Source organism: Barbus barbus (genome assembly GCF_936440315.1).
Source record: "Barbus barbus genome assembly, chromosome: 24".
Classification (NCBI taxonomy): Eukaryota; Metazoa; Chordata; class Actinopteri; order Cypriniformes; family Cyprinidae; genus Barbus; species Barbus barbus.
Window position 1 is genome coordinate 6,373,058 of NC_136752.1, and position 18,314 is coordinate 6,391,371.

The window sequence follows — 18,314 nt, forward strand, 5'->3', positions numbered from 1 at the left end:
TGTTTCTTGAGCATCCCACCATGAGTGTTGCATTTTTAGATGTTTTCAAGTAAAAAGTAGTTAAACTTTATTTTATTAGTTTTTTTATGCAACATGTCTTATGTAAGCACCCACTAAGAAACATGTACAATCAGGTCAGGTGAACCCAAAACCAGCCTAATCATTGAGGGTATCAATTAGGCAATTGGTCTCTTTATTTGTTTATACAATATGTTGTATTGCACATCCCTATTATGTAATAAAGTAGATCTGGTCCAGAATGTTATTGGAGTCATGCAGTGTTCAGCAAGTGCCTTGTTATTGTGTCATTAAACATGTCAAATTTTGTATTATACTGCAATGATTTGTTTAAAGAGGCTTCAACAGTGACTTTTTCTTAGGCCTTGGTTTTTGGAGTATTTTTCTCATTCACTGTCTCCGTGAGGATTTCAAAACAATCAATAAAGAGTTGAACCAGCCTCAAGATTAATCACAACATTACAACATTTCATTAGAAACAAAGGAAGACAAGAGCGCACAAAGGGACTAAACAGTCTACCTAGTGTACGAGAGAATGAATGAAGTTCTTCTATACCATAAAGCGGAATGATTTTCACTTTTTATGCTTTTTTCGTTCCATACAAAATCATGTCTTCCATTGGATACTTTATATTCATGACCTGAAGAAACATGTTCCATTGCTTAAAGATGACACATAAAGAAAAAAAGACAATGTTACCATTAGCTTTGATCTATTATCAAGTCTTCTCCCATTATCTTTTGAGTCAAATTCTTGCATTTAATCAGTGAATTAAAATAATAAGACTTTGGGGCTGTTACCAAGCAAATTAAATCAGTATCAACAAAATTCATCTTTGCAATGCAGAGAAAACGCAGACGCTGCATCTGAAGTTGCATTTAGATGTATACACACACTGTTTAATGCAAGACATGAATGCATTTAACCTGCAATTACAAATGCATAAATCATGTTTTGATATATTAAACATCATTTGAAATTATTTAAATAATAAGATAGTTTGTGAAATTAAATCTGCCAGCAGGTGGCAGCAAGTCACTGTTAGTAAGTGAGTTGTTGCGTTTGAACCGAATCATTCAAACGGTTGAACGAAACGCCGTCATGTTGCTCAGAGAAGCAAAACAGTGCTGTGGCTGATTTTTGTGGTCAAAATAAAGCAAAAACAGGAAATATAGAGTCTAAAACGTAAGTTTCTTAACTTCTTGTTTATTGAACTGTTGTAAAAAAAAAAAAAAAAAAAACTATTTATGGTAATTTTTGAAGTGTTATTTTTCGTTACTCTTTGTGTGAAATTGATTAACTAGGCTAGATGAAGTGGTATAAATAGCCTATTTTCTGCCCCCATGTCTTTAATTTTGTGATCATTCTAAATGTAGTGAAAGAACGCACTCTACTCGCGCGCACTAGACTTCACGTAATGAATGCACATGCTCTGTAGGTGTGTTTTGAATGGATTTGGCAAAATACTCGATAATGTCAAATTGCACATCGTTAAAACAACAATTACGATATTATCGAAGACGATATATATCGCACACTCCTAGTCTTACCATATTATTTTAATGTATTATCTTAATTATGAACACACTGGTTTGTAGTAAAAACAGTTATATATATATATATGTGTACAATATTATTTTTTTATCAAACGTAAAAATTTTACCAACTTAAACCTTTGAATGGTAGTGTATCATCATGGAAGGTCTATCTTGAAAGGTTTAAACTTTATCAGTAAAAATCAGTTTCACTATGGAGATTTTGAATGACCTTTTTATTTCCTGAACCCCGCTGTGTTGCTCTGTTGGTGGGATCACACCCACTGTGGTTAAAGTCTTTGCCATTCACGCATAGGCATGCATCACTTGTTTTTTTTCCAAGCACAGAGTAACTACAGACTTCATCTACCAGCCTACCAGTTGTGTGAAATATAGACTTTTTTACATCTGAAGTCTAGAGCCTATCTGTGTCACGGTGATTTTTTTAGTATGAAGACTTATTATTGTTGCCTTCTCCTGTCAGAAAGATACATGTTTTTTCCTCCATCTCTCTAGCGGTTGCTTAATCCACCTCCACTCCCGGCTCCAGCACACTCTCTGTGTCTGGGGAACGCTGTCGTCAAACCCAATATGTCAACCTCTTTTCAGATTGTCAGGCATCACAACAGGGGAAGAGAATTCCTCCGTCAGCGCATTGTGTGTGCGTGTGTGTACTCGTATTGCCTTACAGTCCCTCTCCTCCACTGATGTGCGACTATCTATTGTCTCTTCTCATGACTGGCTGGAGCACAAAAGCCCTCAAGTGCTCTAGCATCCATTTTTTGGATTTCTTCTTCTGGGGTTTCAACATCATCAGAAGACAAACCTTATGGATGGTTTCTGTGCCTTTTGTTTTTTTGATATAAAAGAAATAATCTTCCCATGCTTAATTGAGTCTGCACTATGCCTTGCCTGAAAGATGCTATCAACCAATTGTACCGACCTTATCGTGTGGTACAGTTCACCATATGGTCTGCTTACAGTACGTCTAGGTTAGTCTTGTGTGTTTAGGTAGTTTTAAATGAAAATTGCAGGCATTATATTAGTAATTTAAAAAATATTATATGATATAATATAAAGGCAGCAGCGATAAAGGCTATTTACACTAAGTGAAAATAACCACCTTCTATTTACACCGATAATATAATATTTTTAAAATTATTATATTTAATTTATTTTTGGCCCTCCACTTCAACAAAGCCCTTAAATCCAGGTTTTGAATTCTGAGCTGTTTTAAAGAGAGCAGGCTTCAGATGGCCACGTCTGGCTCCCCAATTATCCTCTCATAATTCCTCCATGTTTTAATTGGCTTGTACGGAGGCTGTCATGTGAAATGATGAAGGATGAGCGTTGGGTGGGCTGCATTATTCAATCTCACCAATCAGAGGAGAGGGACGCTGCATTCATTTTTGTTTTGTTTTGTTCTCTGTCTTCTCTCCTCTGCTGAGATTTGGAGGGTGAAAGATGGAAACAGAGGAACTTTGAATGGCCAATGAGCCTGAATAATTGCGTTCATCAATTAAAGAAGCCAGAGACTTAACGAATATAACTAATTATGGACATAAATCAAGCAAGCTCCAGCCTCGACTAATTTGTACAAGGTTGAAGTGGTTTGACTTCTACCACTAGGAGTTTTGCAAGAAAAGCTTGCAGAGATGAATACAACATGTCACCAAAATGAAAACAACAGAAGTTATTTATCCTAAAGTTTGAGATCGCCCCAAAAAATTCTGTCATCATTTACTTGTCTTTCCAAACCCAAATGACTTACTTTCTTCTGTGGAAACATGTTTTTAAAGAATGTTCTTGAAGCTCTTTTCCATAAAGCTCCAGAAATAGCAAAGTGTCATCAAATAAAAGTGGTCCATATGACTTCTGAAGCCATTCGATAGATTTTTGTGAAGGAAAGATAGAAGTTCAAGCCTTTATTCACAAAAAAGCCAGCAAATTGGCTGGTTTCTTTCTTTCTTTCTTTGTTTTGTCACATTTATTTGTTGTTTATTGGCTCTATAACTGGCAAATTAGGCTTAAAATATCTATAGTCATTTAAAATGAGAAGCAACCACTGCATTTTAATCACAATCCAAAAAAGGGCTACATACTGTACATAAAGCATAAGCAGTATGTTTTTTGATTTGAATTAGATTGTATAACTTCAATATTTAAAGCAAAAACACAATGTCTGACTTTAGCTTTGTTAAATTATACTACACAAGACACCTGCATGCAACAGAAACAGCAGACGGGCTGAATGATAACACATTCTCTCTCTGACAATAAAGCAGCGCTGCGCTAATAAACACTACTTTAATTGCCTGTACATGGAGATAAAAGGAAAAGATGATTTATTTTTGGCCTTTTTATTTTGATAGCACAGTAAGTTGACAGGAAGTAAACTGGGAGAGCGAGAGGGGGACGAAATTGGCAAAGGTCCACAAGCTGGGACACAAACTCAGGATGCCTGAAGCACAATAGCGCTATATGTCAGCATGCTGCATACAAGGATATTATTGCCGACAGATAAGAGGAACAGAAAATGCCATTGAAACTTTTCTGAATTCCCTTCAGTGATACATCCATATAACCATCAAATATTTTATTTCAAATATTTCGAGCAACAGTGAGCTGCTCTGTTTGCTACAGTATTTTCTCCTCTTTGTGTCCGTCTTCAGCGTCTCTGGCCTCTGTTAATGTCCTGTTTTACAGACTTTGTAATATTTACACACAAATGACATTTTGGGAAACGATTGCAATGCAGTTTGTGTGCAACTCCAGAATAGAGATTGGCCAAAATAAAACAAAAAATCAGCCAGCTGCCGATCGTGTGTTTGGACCAAAAACTGTCCGGTTCTGATTTATAGCTGGTCGACCGGTGCATCTGTACTTGAGATGACTTGGAATACAGTTCATAAAGGCCTGTTCACACCAAGGATGGTAACTATAAAGATAACGATAGATATAGTTCTGAAAATCATTCTCAATATTAAAGAATAGCAGAGTCCACTCCACAGCTATAACGATAAAGGTGCAGTACAATATCGTTGGAATCACTTTCAGAGCGATTTTTTTTCCAGCTGATGAATGATAAAAAAACATTGACAGCCAATCAGAATCAATCCTGCTATCATGAGCTTGAGAATTTAAAGTGGCAGACGAGTGTGCGTTTAGAATAAACCAACGATATCGTTCGCTGGTGTGGACACTAATATCGTTATCTTTATAGTTATCGTTCTTGGTGTGAACGGGGCTTTAGTCATGTGGACTAATGATGATCTGTTGGAGCTCAACGGTCCCTGGTCACGATGAAATAAAGCAGCTTAAAGATCTCCTTTTTCATGGTCTTGAGTGAATAATGACTCATTCACTCATGACCATCAAAAAAGAGATGTCATCATTGATGGTGAACTGACTTTTTAAAAGCACTGAAATTCAGTGAGACTGAAGATGTTGGCACGCTCTGTTCCCCATACAGTGAACTTCTTACGAAATGTGAGTTGTGACCATCCCCCTTTTTGAGTCATCTGGAAAAAGAATCCACATTAACAAGCTGTCTAGTATAACTGGAAAAGCCGAGACTTTCCAGAGAAGTTACCGCTGAAGTAGTTGACCCACAGATTTCATGACACTCCGTCATTGAGGCCGATATGTGCTATTGCATAAAGCTGAGCATATATCTTCCTTTTCATCCTCAACTAGGTCATCACCATTAAGCCTGCAACGTGAAGTTAGTCTCTTCTGAAGACCGCCTGAGTTTCCATCACAATCATTCATTGCGCTCTATGCTGGAACCACTGGCTCATGTGTCGTGGAATTTAAGGCCTCATTGGAAAGTTTTGTTCTATAATCTTCCAGCACAATTGGCCTGATGTAATACACGGCAAAGGAAATTGGTTTTATTTTTCCCTTATATGGCATAGGCATTATTATTAGTTACAGAAAATTGTTAGTACATCAGTGTTGCTTTTCGATCATTGAGATTCGACAATGAGCAGGAGCTCACTAAACAACCACTCTACTAAAGTTCCTTTGCTGCAGATCAGGCCAGGAGTTGTTATCACCTCAGCAATTGGAAACTAATTTCAGTTGCAAGGTTGATTACGATTATTGAAGACATGAACTCAGAGCCTGTTGGCTGAATGCAGGATCACTTGTGGGGTAAAAAGGCCCCAGGCCCCCTAAGTGGTTTATTTATAAGGTTTAGATTGGCACTGGTTGTAATTTTGGCAGCATACACTTATAATTAATGCACTATGTTCAGACTGACCTACAGGTTTTTAAGTATAGTCTTTCCAGGTTTGCTGATTTTGCCCGTTGATTTGCTTTCTTCCAAATAAGATGTGACATCAAGTGCATTAACAAAATATGCTTTATATTACTTGCTTCCAAAATATGTCCTTATGTATAGCCTACTGTGCTGCTTGGCTCTTTTGGAGTCTTGTAAAATATGATAATGGCTCAATCTTCAACTCACGTTTCTTGTGTTTGTGTACTTCAGGATCTGTCTGGCTCTATAGACGACCTCCCCACCGGAACGGAGGCGGGTCTGAGCTCGGCCGTCAGCGCTTCGGGTTCCACCAGTAGCCAGGGAGAACAGAGTAACCCCGCCCAGTCACCCTTCTCGCCCCACGCCTCGCCCCGGGTCCCCAGCATGCGCAGCGGGCCCTCGCCCTCGCCGGTGGGATCACCTGTGGGTTCCAGCCAATCACGATCTGGGCCCATATCACCTGCCAGTGGGCCAGGTAAAAGATTCTGTGTGAGATATAATTTTTTGATTTATTTTTTCAATGAGAAATTGAATATTTATGTCCCGTTTCAAGTTTTGTTTATAGTTTGCTTAATTTATTTTAATAATTTGAAATATTATGTAATTTTGTTGAACTGTATAAAATGATTCTGTAGTACGGATGGGAATTTTCAGGAACATTTATAATATCCATTAAAATTAGACATAGAACGTCAAATTGATTAATCTTCAATCAATAATTTAATCAATTAAATTATTAATGCCAATTAAATTAATTACTACATATTTTAAATACAATTAATTATTTTTAATAATCTTAATATATATATATATATATACATCTGTAAGACCAAATTGTTTTACAGTACATATGTTAATCAAAATAAATAATATATATAGGCCCGGTTTAACAGACAGGGCTTAGACTAAACCAGGATTAGGACATAGTTCAATTAGGACATTTAAGTAATTTTTATTAACATACCTTAGAAAAAACATTACTAGTGTGCATCTTGAGACAAAACAAAGGCACTGATATGTTTTAAGATCAGTCAGTTCAGTTGAAACAGCTCAGAATTACATTTTAGTCTGGGACTAGGCTTAAGCCTTGTCTGTGAAACCGGGGGCTAATATAAGAAAATAAATCATTATTATTTTCTGCCTATCAGTCATTGTACATGTTTGGGTTTCCTAAAATTTCATCGGTTAAGTCTGCTGAAATTTAGCTGCTAAAAACATTTTAAATACAGACTGAAATTCTCTCTAACTAGGCACGTTCTTGATTTTCTGTTGTGAATATTTTGGGAAAAAAATATTATTTTTATGCTAACTTTGACGTACCCATTAGCTACAGCCGTCGCATGTATGTCATTTAATCCTGCCACCATGGAGCAATCGGAGGCCGAGGTGTTTGAGCTCCAGACAGCAGTGGGTCAGCAGCAGGATTCAAGCTGACTTTAAAACAAGTCACTCCATCATTAAAATAGTTTTGAAAGTCTGTTAGCAGTTTGGAGTTACTTTGACACAATTACTGTCCTGCTGTGTGCTGCATTGTTAGCCAGGCTTCTTTGATAGCCGGTCAGCAGAGGGCTTTGTGCAGCTGAAACTGCTGTTTTTCCTTTCCCTTCTGAATGTCACTAACAAGGTCCACAGGAGGCCGTTTATCCTGCTGCACACAAAACTGCCTCATCCCTACTGGGAGCACCGACGGCCATTAGCCGCATACAGGGCTGGCCCTGACATGTGATCTGTGTGCCATTACTGGAGATTGAATATCTCCGCTTTTACAAATATACACATTCTGTACATACAAGCACACAACGTGGCCCCTGGGAGAGAAACAATGAGCCTTAAACACCTCCCATGGGACGTGTGGTTAGATATTCTGCCCTCTAGGCTAATTTGTCTGATATTTATCGTGAAATGTAGCTCTTGTATGAGACCATTCACTGCGTTTGTGGTTTTGTGCATGTGCTTTGGAAAAATATATTTTTATAATCAGTATTTTTGTCTTCCTTCCCAGTAAAATATCTAAACATCCTTAAAACAAGATAAAGATGAAAAGATTATTTATCAAAGAATATGAGTTTTTAGACATACAGTAAATGTAACAAAATTACTATAAATTTAAATTTATATAATTAAATAATTAATTAAATAATAAAATTAATTAATGAATATTATTTATTCTTTTATAAATATAAATAATATATTTAATTAAATAAAAAAACAATTAAAAACTGAATCTGAAAACAACTCTTAGTATCCTCAGAATTTTACTTGTCGATATTTAGATATTTTACTGGTAAACTAAAATACTGATTAAAGAAATAATGTTTCTACTAGGGCTGGACGATATGAGCAAAAATTCATATCTCGGTATTTTTTGGATGATTTGCAGTATACGGTATATATCTCTGTATTTTCTACGCTTTTGTATTTGGATTAAACAAATAAAGTGAATGTAACCATGTATATTATGTGCAAACAAAAAGGGTTAAAATCACGTTGCATTCTAACATTGTAACATTGCAATCTAAAAACAAAAATAATGCTTTTAAAGCAGAAGTTGAATTTACTAAACTAAAAATGAAAATAATAAAAAGCTCAGACTAATTGAATAAAAAGGCTGTTTTGATAACCCAATTACAGTCACTTTGCTCGGGAGCAGTTACCCTCCTCCATCCCCAGCTCCTCCTTTCGCCACAGTCAGGACTTGGCTTCTGATATTCCTGTTGAATCCCTAATCTTGAGTAATGCGTTACACTAAATGTAATTAAGTACATTAATGATCTGCTTGGTTCTGTTCTGTTAACCCTCGGGGGGGGGGGGTATTATTATTGCTGCTCTCCCTGCTCATTCATGACAGGCTGCATGGATGGGCAGGGAGTTTTTTGCCCAGAACAGAACCATACCACCAATCCAAACTGTATCCTTAAAATAAAGTTTGTCACATGTTTAGAACAAATTGTATTATGCACTTTCTCCACAGCAGTTCAGTCTGTGTTCTCTGCTAGATATTATTTTCCCAGATGTGCTTCTGTATCGATATAAATGGTATTGCCTCATTCCGTATCGCTTATAAAAAATCTATCGATATATCGTACAAACTCGATATACCGCCCAGCCCTAGTTTGTACAGTGAGAGACTGTGGGTTTGTGCACACATGTACATGTTTTTCCCACACACAGGTACACAGATGGCCCCTCAGACCCCAGGGAACGTTCCAGACGTGGGCTCCCATCCCACTCACAGTCAGTCGCCCATGTCTCAGGAGAGAGGTGAGTTGATTTCCCGCTGTATCATTACGGCTCACACTGCCTCTATTTACAGCTATCAGGAAAAGGAGAGTCCAATAAAATGTACGTCAGCTCTTGTTTTTTTTTTTTCAGCAATTCCGGAGTCACTTCAGATGAATGAACTCAATTATATGATGTGTATTATTAACACATGATTTGGATTCCACTAACAGTGTGATGCTGCAGAACCATTTTCCATGAGCAAACCAAAACTATTAAAACATTTTGTAATTGTCAACGATTTCACCTTTGCAAGTGTGATCATAATTAGGTTTATATACTCCAGAAGGGTAACATGAAATCATAGCCTTACGTTATTTACATTCTGAATACACATTTCTAGTCTTACTGTGCACAATTGATCACTGCACCTTGTTGCATAGAAAATCTTTGTAACCTTCCATCACAAGGAATCCGCCTTTGAAACACACTCAATGTGTGCATTAAATGTTAACCAACAGATTACAACAATCATAACAAATAAAGATTTCGGCCTTCCATGTCCAGATCCAGAAAGTTGGTGCTGGCAGTACTTCAGACGGGCCAAAATTAAATTTAGGTCTGGCTTGAGTTTTGTAAAGAATGCCCACTTGTAATAGTCCAGTCAGTTCTCTTTCAGCATATTTACTGTTTCACTAGAAAATATAACACATTACAGAAATAAAATGGGTTGTGAATACCCCTTTTTGTTATGTAGCAGTGTGATTACTTAATATTGCATATTGTCTAAAATAAATATTGTCTGACCTTTAATGATCAAACATCTGAGTATATAATTAAAAAGACTTTAGCATGAATAAAACTACAGTATGTTGCCTGCAGTACAAGACGGGCTAGAGTGCCGCTTTCATTCCAAAACAACAGCACAGTTTTTCCTTTTCTGACATAAATAATTAAATATGTTTTGTGATGCAACAAATTATTTCTTAAATAAACATAAAAAATGACTAATTATGCCCTTTTTTCTTTAAACTGACAGATGAGTTAACCAATTGAGTCAACTACACAAGGGTACAAATAATAAATACATGTGTGTGTGTGTATATATACACTGTTTTCGCATTTTTTCCCCATATGTTTTGCCAATTTTTTTCACCATTGCATAAATTAACTTTTTACTATCTTGTCTAGATTTTCAAAGAAAAAATCAATTACTTAACACTCAACATTTTTTTTTTTAACATTCTAGCAGACTCTATACCAACAAAACACTATTTAACTTAAAAATTAATAAGTTAGTAAAATATTTTTTGGCCATATTTGAGACACCCTTATTGAATCAGTTATGTATTTTTTACTGTACAAATAAATGCTGAGCAGAAGATAATGCTTTTAAAACGGTAGAAAATATTACAGATCCCAATTTGAATATTATGTATATGTTATAATAAATGTATTAATAGAGCTGTTGCAATTATTATTATCATTATCATTTCTTATTTTATTTTAAAAACGTTACTGAGCAGCTGACGAGTAACAGTTTCAGCGCTGATTTTCCTTGCACTTTGGACTTTGAGCCCTGGCTAACAAGCAGATAGCGTCGCAGGCTCGTGCAGCGCTGTTTGAATACTATGCGTGTATTAGAAAACGCAGTTTATTTGCTAATCTTTTGAGGCCATTTCGTGATTTCAATCATCATACAGTAACCAGCAACAACTACCCTTCCTCTTCTCATTGAAGACATGTGATGCAGTACTATACAGTCTCTCGCTGTCGGTGCTTATAATGATTTTTGCGTGTTTCTCTGACAAAGGTTTCCATACTGCCGACATGTTTGCTGCATTAGTGCGCGCCTCTATTTCGTGTTAGGTCATTGTTCGGTACAATTTATTTGGTCTTTTTGCTTTAACACCGAAAGAGCTTTTTTTTTTTGCTATTTTCGGCTGAATTTCGGTTGCCGAACATTCGGTGCAGCCCTAATTATTAATATATGTTTATATATTAACTGGGACTGTCTCATATACTATGAAAACATACTTTGTATGGGTAATTCATTTTGAAAAATGTATATACAGAATGCACTGAATATTACTGAAAAATGTATTATTCAAAACTATACACAATAGTTTGAATTTCAGCTCTAAACCTTACATCACCTATAACCAATTACCTCCTGTAACCATTACCTGGTTATGGTTAATCTCTTTTGTGGTTTTACTTTTTAGGTTTTGCACCTAACATGCAGCGCAATGCACCTGGTCCCCAGTTTGGAGGCCAGCAGCCTGGACCTTCTATGTCTCCACACTCCTGTCCCACTGGCCCTATGCACCATAGTGTGGGCTCCTATCAGCTGGGCTCTTCTTATGGGCCCCAGAGTGGCCAATATGGCCCTTCAGGTAATACACACACATCCCAAGCTCTTCTGCATGAAAACTTTTTATGCAACGATTTTCTTCTAGTTTTCTTCTAGAATTTTTTATGCTCAAAATTGTTATAACAAAACACTATAGACCCCTCACTCATTCTTGAGATGTTCCAAACCATTTTGCCTTAATTCACACCATGGATGATAACTATAATGATAAAAAATAAAGTTTTTATGTTGACTATAACCACACAGAGGAAGGATATTGTTGTAATCCGTTTCAGAACATTTTTTGTTTTAAGCTGAAGAACAATAAAAACATTGACAGCCAATGAGAATCCACCCACCCAACACTAAGAAGCTTGAGCATTTAAAGCAACAGACAACAAAACTGCATGTACACTTATAATAAACAATGTTATTGTCTGTGGTTGTTATTGTTGTAGTTTAATAATAATTATATAGTTATATGTTTATAGTTGTTGTTCTTGTGTGAATAGACACAAAAAGACATTTTAAGGATGCTGCTCTTTCTGCTCTTTAGTGACAAGGGGCTGTCATGATCAAAAAAGAACAAAAAGCACCATAAAAATAGTGGTCCATACGTCTTGTGCAAGTCGAGTCACCTTTATACAATACAGATTGTGACAAAGTAGCTTCACAGAGATATACAGGAAAATAGCAGAACCAATTATGGAGACAATTCTGCCATTAAACAGCTTTAAAAGACTGTGGTGCTAAAGTTAGCTAAAGCCAGTTCAGTGTCGGTTCAGATCAATAACAGTGTGAAGTTCATCAATTTGAACTGAGTTCAGTTCAGCTATAGACAGTTCTACAAGATAGAGCAATGCCAATATTTAGCTTGAGTCAATGAGTTCAATGTTCATTCAATTCAGTTCAGTAACTCATTGTTACTAGAGTTCTCGACTCAAGATGGCGGCGCGATCAGACAGCGGCTGCTCCGGGTCTCAAAGACAGTGCTTTTATGTATTTTAATGTCGTCTGTTCGTCTCCAAATAGTGTAAAATTACCGCTAACTCGCAAGGAAATCAATCCAAAGCACATCTATGATCGCCAAAGCCTTTTGGATATCGGCAACGCGTACGAACAACAACTCTCGCCGGCGGCTACTGAGAAGCTACGAAGCCTTTGTTTACTGCTGGAGCCAGACCTCGAGACCGCGGCCTCGCCTACTGACGCTACCCGCACACCTAATTGCAAACCTCTACCTCCTGAAAACATGGACCACCCCCTCTGAAACCCCATGCAAACTCCTACCTACTGAAACATGGAAACATTAAAAATTTTATTTGGCTCAACTTTTTTTTTTTTTTTACAGTGTAATCAATCCAGAAGGTGACTGGCAAGAAACCCAAACTCCATCCGGTGACAGAAATGGAGAAAAAACCTTGGGAGAACCTCAGCCCAGTCAGGCGATCAGTTCTCCTCTGGCCTAAGCCAATGAACATGGTGTGATTATTGATGGAGGTACATCACACCAGTGTTAAGTGGGAAGGAGTTGTAGTCTGTTCAGGAAGGTTGGAAAACAACGACTGGCTTATCGGTGGCCTTATTACAATGAATTGATAAAACTGTGCATAGGCCCCAGTTTGTCCTGGCATGACCCCTGTAGGGATCTGTGCTGAGGGCTCATCAAGTCGCCGGGGTCTTTGCTGAGCATCTGTTCTGTGGGCTTGTCTCTTCGAGGTCTTCGCTGGCTGTGAATTGCTGTGTTGTGCTCGTTAGTGGGTGCAGATCCACCATGTGGTATGGATACAGGCCAAATTAACTATGGTATCCTTGGGATAAGGGAAATCAGACAGACTAACATAAGCATTCTTCTTATGATGTAACATGTACATTGCGTGTTATGGGAAGTGTTCCCGGTTCTGGTTGCTCTAATAGTTAATGCAGCCTAGCAATCCTAAAGGGATTTGAATTATAAAAATGCGGTATTGTGTTTTGTGTATGCCAGGTTAAAAGGTTGGGTCTTTTAAGGTTAAAGGGGTCATGAACATTTTATTTTGTGGTGTTCTGTGATGTCTACTTATAATATTATTATGATTTTTACATCAAAAAACATAATTTAGAATAATAGACTATTTTCTGTCCTGTTTGTAACCCCCCTCTGTTTGAATAGGCGTGGTGGATTGTAGACTTGGAAGTAAATGCCCACTGCTATGATTGGCTAACAGAATGTTTTGATAGCTTACATCCTTCCTAGATGGACGCTGCTGTGTTTTATTCAAGTCACCTTTATTTATATAGCGCTTTTAGCAATACAGATTGTGTCAAAGCACTTAACAGTATCAAATTGGAGGATAGAGTGTCAGTAATGTATAATGATAAGATTAAACACTCAATTTTCAGTTAAAGGCATTTCATTATTGAATTCAGAGATGTCATTGTCTAGATCAGTTTAGTTTACATAGTATCTGTGAAATCAAATTGACGATAATCGCTAGAAATTAAGTGTCCCCAACTGAGCAAGCCAGAGGCGACAGCGGCAAGGAACCAAAACTCCCTCTGTGACAGAATGGAGAAAAAAACCTTCGGAGAAACCAGGCTCAGTTGGTTTTAGGTTAAAAATGCAGAAATACTCAGTATATACCAAACGATCTGTAATGACAGACAGAGCAATAGTTAACAGAATGACAGTTACTCACACTTTGTGTGGTGCGACATCGTATCCAAGTCAGCACAGCATCATCTTTTAATTTCATTATTTTTGAAAATCTTGCATTGAATTGTGCCTTCTTTGTAAACGAATCTGTGATAAAGTGAAGTGAAAAAAGGGCCAAGTTCTTACTGACGCAGTCTGGAGCTTCATTAAAAAAAGTTCTTCATATAAAGTTTATCATTTGGTTTCTGCATAGACTTGCCTTTGCTGCTGTTGTCAATTACCTTCTATTTGCGTGAATCGGTGGGCGGGGCTAAACAAGCAGTGATGTAGAATCGGTGGGCAGGGATAAACAGGCAATGATGTAGAATCGGTGGGCGGGGATAAACAGGCAGCGATGGAGAATCAGTGGGTGGGGATAAACAGGCAGTGATGTAGAATCGATGGGCGGGGCTAAACAGGCAGCGATGTAGAATCGGTGGACGGGGATAAACAGGCAGTGATGTAGAATCGATGGGCGGGGCTAAACAGGCAGCGATGTAGAATCGGTGGACGGGGATAAACAGGCAATGATGTAGAATCGGTGGGCGGGGCTAAACAAGCAGCGATGTAGAATCGGTGGGTGGGGCTAAACAAGCAGCGATGTAGAATCGGTGGACGGGGATAAACAGGCAATGATGTAGAATCGGTGGGCGGGGCTAAACAGGCAGCGATGTAGAATCGGTGGACGGGGATAAACAGGCAATGATGTAGAATCGGTGGGCGGGGCTAAACAGGCAGCGATGTAGAATCGGTGGGTGGGGCTAAACAAGCAGCGATGTAGAATCGGTGGGCGGAGCTAAACAGGCAGTGATGTAGAGGGGATAAACAGGCAGTGACATAGAATCGGTGGGCGGCGCTAAACAGGCAGTTTAAAAAGCTGGTGTTGTTCATTTTCTGCAGAGGCGGTGCTTATCCACACTATTAGATCATAGAGTAGAACATTCCACAACCTGTCGTTTTGGCAGACTGGCTTCAATAAAAGCTGTTTTTAGACTAACAAGAAAGTTATGAATTCTGAAACTTACAGGATGTTTTTATAGCACAATGAACTCTTATATATCAAAAGATGAAGGGAATTTTGATTTCTCAGTTCATGACCACTTTAAAGAATGGGTCTTTAATCTAGATTGAAACTGACAGTGTCTGCCTCCTGAACAATGCGAGTTTGGGTGCTAAACAGGAAACGAATCTACCAGCTGCAGTCAGTCTTGATATTCTAGGAATCATCAACTGGCCAGGATTTTGAGAATGCAATGGATGTTGAGGAGATAAACCATTCAGGGCTTTATGTGCACTATATTGCAAGTTTTCTGAAGTCATACAATAGCTTTGTGTGAGGAGCACAAAAGTTTGCCCTCTGCTATACCTCTCAAATTTCATTTTTGTCATTACTTTAACATCATGCACATTCATACATACATGGTGCTGTGACCGATCACGTGCAAGAACCATATCATGTCTGTCAAGTCTAGTGCAACAGTTTTAGGCCCTGAATATAAATATATCTATTTCCTTCTGTGTTCTCAGAAGAAAGCAAGTAATCTGGGTTTGGAAGTGTGAGTAAATGACAGAGTTTATATTTTTTGGTGAATTAATACTTAGTGTCCGTTGTTGTTTCAGCTGTGGGTGTCTGTGAAAGAGACCCCATTAACAGGGCTCAGCAGCAATTCATCATGACTGTTATGGCGTGCTGGTGTAATAAATGAATAGCTGCTAAGCGTGCCTTTATAATGTCATGGCCTCCACTCTGCCTGATTGATAGTCCCTGTTGTCCTGTACTCTCATTCAAATGACTGACAGCCGGCTCAAGACAACAGGGGAGCAGCCGCCGTTGCAGGCCTGACACTGACTGAGCTATAGCGGCAGTCGACCACAGAATTGTGTACACAGATTGATAGGATCCATGAATAGACGCCTCAGTCAATTCATAGTTTGGAACAGCATAAAATGTAGCATTTTATTGTTTCCTGAAGTCTACTTACAATACAGACATTCATAATTCAGTTTTTGTTTTGACAATTTTCCACACTCTCTCTGACTCGTACACTTGTCTCATACATCTTGTTTTACATTGATTCATTTTGGTGCCCATATTAACAGGCAACAGGGGTCACACATCAGTCGAGTGCTGCTGCATAACATGAGTAGCACTGCAAACAGAGTATTGGTCATGGGACTAGATTTGCTGTGCATTAAGCCCAAAGTATACTTCGGCTATCCGCGTTACACAATGGTTAATCTAATACACCTTTAAGACAATTTATCTAGATTCCCTTTTTGGATTGGCTAATCTGTTTGCATATGAATCTGACCATTGTAAATTACACTGTCATTCATCAGGGTCACCAGTTTTACTAGGGGTTACCCATTTTACTAGGGGTTTTAGTGGGGGTTCATATGTACTGTAAAAATGCCTCACTAGTTGACCAAAAACAGTTATTTTGATCAGAAAGAGAGTTGTCTCTCCTGCCAACTGTTTTTGATGAAATCTCGCCCTCTTTTGTTGAAGGTGTGTTAGATTTGACATTCAAGAAAGGCAGTGGGATGAAAGTCTTTGAGTTTCAAGCAGGACAATGGTTTGTTGCTTCTTCAGAAGCTTAGTGATCACTGCCACAGCCAAATGAACGTTAATTTTGAATGAGACGGAAGTTGATTTCTAGTCTGTAAGGCTATTAACTCAGCAGGGAGTTGAGTCATTGCGGCTGTTAAGGCTCCCCTGCTGAGATCTGATTATCTATCAACTATGTAAATGAGGATTATGACTGAAAATCTGCTGAAAAATCAGCCAGCATAAACATTGACCGTCATGCAGTGCACTCAGAAAGTATTTAAAAAAAAAATTCCCACTTCAATCTACACTCCAAACCCCAAATAATGACAATGAAAAGCATTTTTGTGATAACTCAAATGTGAAATTATTACAAAGAAAAAAAACTGAGAATCTCACATTGCATATGTACTCAGTACTTGGCTAAAGCACCTTTTGTAGCAATTACATCCTCAAGTCTTTTTGGTTATGAGGCAACAAGCTTTTCACATCAGGATTTGGGGTTTTCTGCCATTCTTCACTGAAGATCCTCTCAAGCTTTCTCAGGTTGGATGGAGACAGTCTATGAACAGCCATTTTCTGGTTTCTTGAGAGATCTTCTATGTAGTTCAAGTCCGGCTCTTGCTGGGCGACTCAGGGGCATTCACAGAGTCGTCCCTAAGCCACTCTTGTCTTGTCTGTGTGCTTGGTGTCATTGTCCTGTTTGAGAGTGAACCTTCGGCCCAGGATCTCTGGAGCTTGGTCACTAAGACCCTTCTCCCCTGATTTCTTTTGGCTGGATAGCCAGCTCTAGGAAGACTTCAAAACTTCTTCCATTTATGAATTATGGAGGCCACTGTGCTAGTGGGAACCCTTCAGTTCAGAAGAATGTTTTTGTAACATTCCCCAGACCTGTGCCTGAACACATTTTTGTCTTTGAGCTCTGCAGGCAGTTCCTTGGACCTTGGTTTTTCTTGGTTTTTCTATTTTTAGCTGTTGGACTAATTTATACAGATATATTATGTCCAAATCGATTGAATATTGCCACAGGTGGAATCCAAAAGTGAGGGAACATCCCAACGATAATCCAGAGAAATGGGATGTACCTGACCTAAATTGTCTTAGCAAATGGTCTGAATACTTTTCAGTGTGATATTTCAGTTGGATCTTTTTTATGAAATCTGCAAAGTTAGCACAAAACTGTTTATTTCTTTGTCATTGAGGGTGAAAAATTGTGGATAAAAAAAGCATTTGAGCATAAAACTGGGCTTATGATGAATTTAAAGTGTTTTTGATCTGCAAATGAGCAAGGAAAATCACCTTTTCCGTGATTTTTATTCCCTTTAAACAGAGAATTGTCTTTGACTCAAAGGTTAGTTGTTGATGTGAATTGAGTTGAAGGCAGGGAAAGTGGGAAGCCTTTGAGTCCTGTTGTGTCGGAGCAAGCTTTGGTGTTTTGTGTAGCTGAATTCCAGAAACATGGGGCCGCTGAAACAAGGTGAGATACACATTTTTGTAGCTTACAGTAGGCATCAAATTGTGTTCCCATGTCCCAAACCCTCTGTCATCTATGCATTGCTCACGGCACTGTCAGAAGGGCAGCCGGCTGCATCCTTCACATTCATGTCACCTGTCCCTCATTCTCACCTGAGGGAATGTTGGGATTAACAGGGCTGGAGGAAAGTCACCACAGAGTGTCTGAGAGCAGTAAGGCATTTCTATA

The 18,314-nt window shown here is 38.3% G+C and overlaps 1 protein-coding gene across 6 annotated transcripts in view; it reads left to right on the plus strand.

Annotated features, from left to right (window-relative positions):
* Positions 1–18,314, plus strand: part of LOC306843956 (AT-rich interactive domain-containing protein 1B-like) — a gene marked incomplete at its 5' end in the record, with an annotated part of 83,302 nt that overhangs the window by 40,580 nt on the left and 24,408 nt on the right. For 5 of the 6 annotated variants that reach the window (XM_079375717.1, XM_079375715.1, XM_079375714.1 and 2 more), the window contains 3 exons: positions 6,050–6,293; positions 8,990–9,079; positions 11,263–11,433. In XM_079375717.1, coding sequence (XP_079231843.1) covers positions 6,050–6,293; positions 8,990–9,079; positions 11,263–11,433 — 505 coding nt within the window. The remainder of the gene's footprint in view (positions 1–6,049; positions 6,294–8,989; positions 9,080–11,262; positions 11,434–18,314) is intronic. The other variant, XM_079375713.1, reaches the window with a different exon arrangement.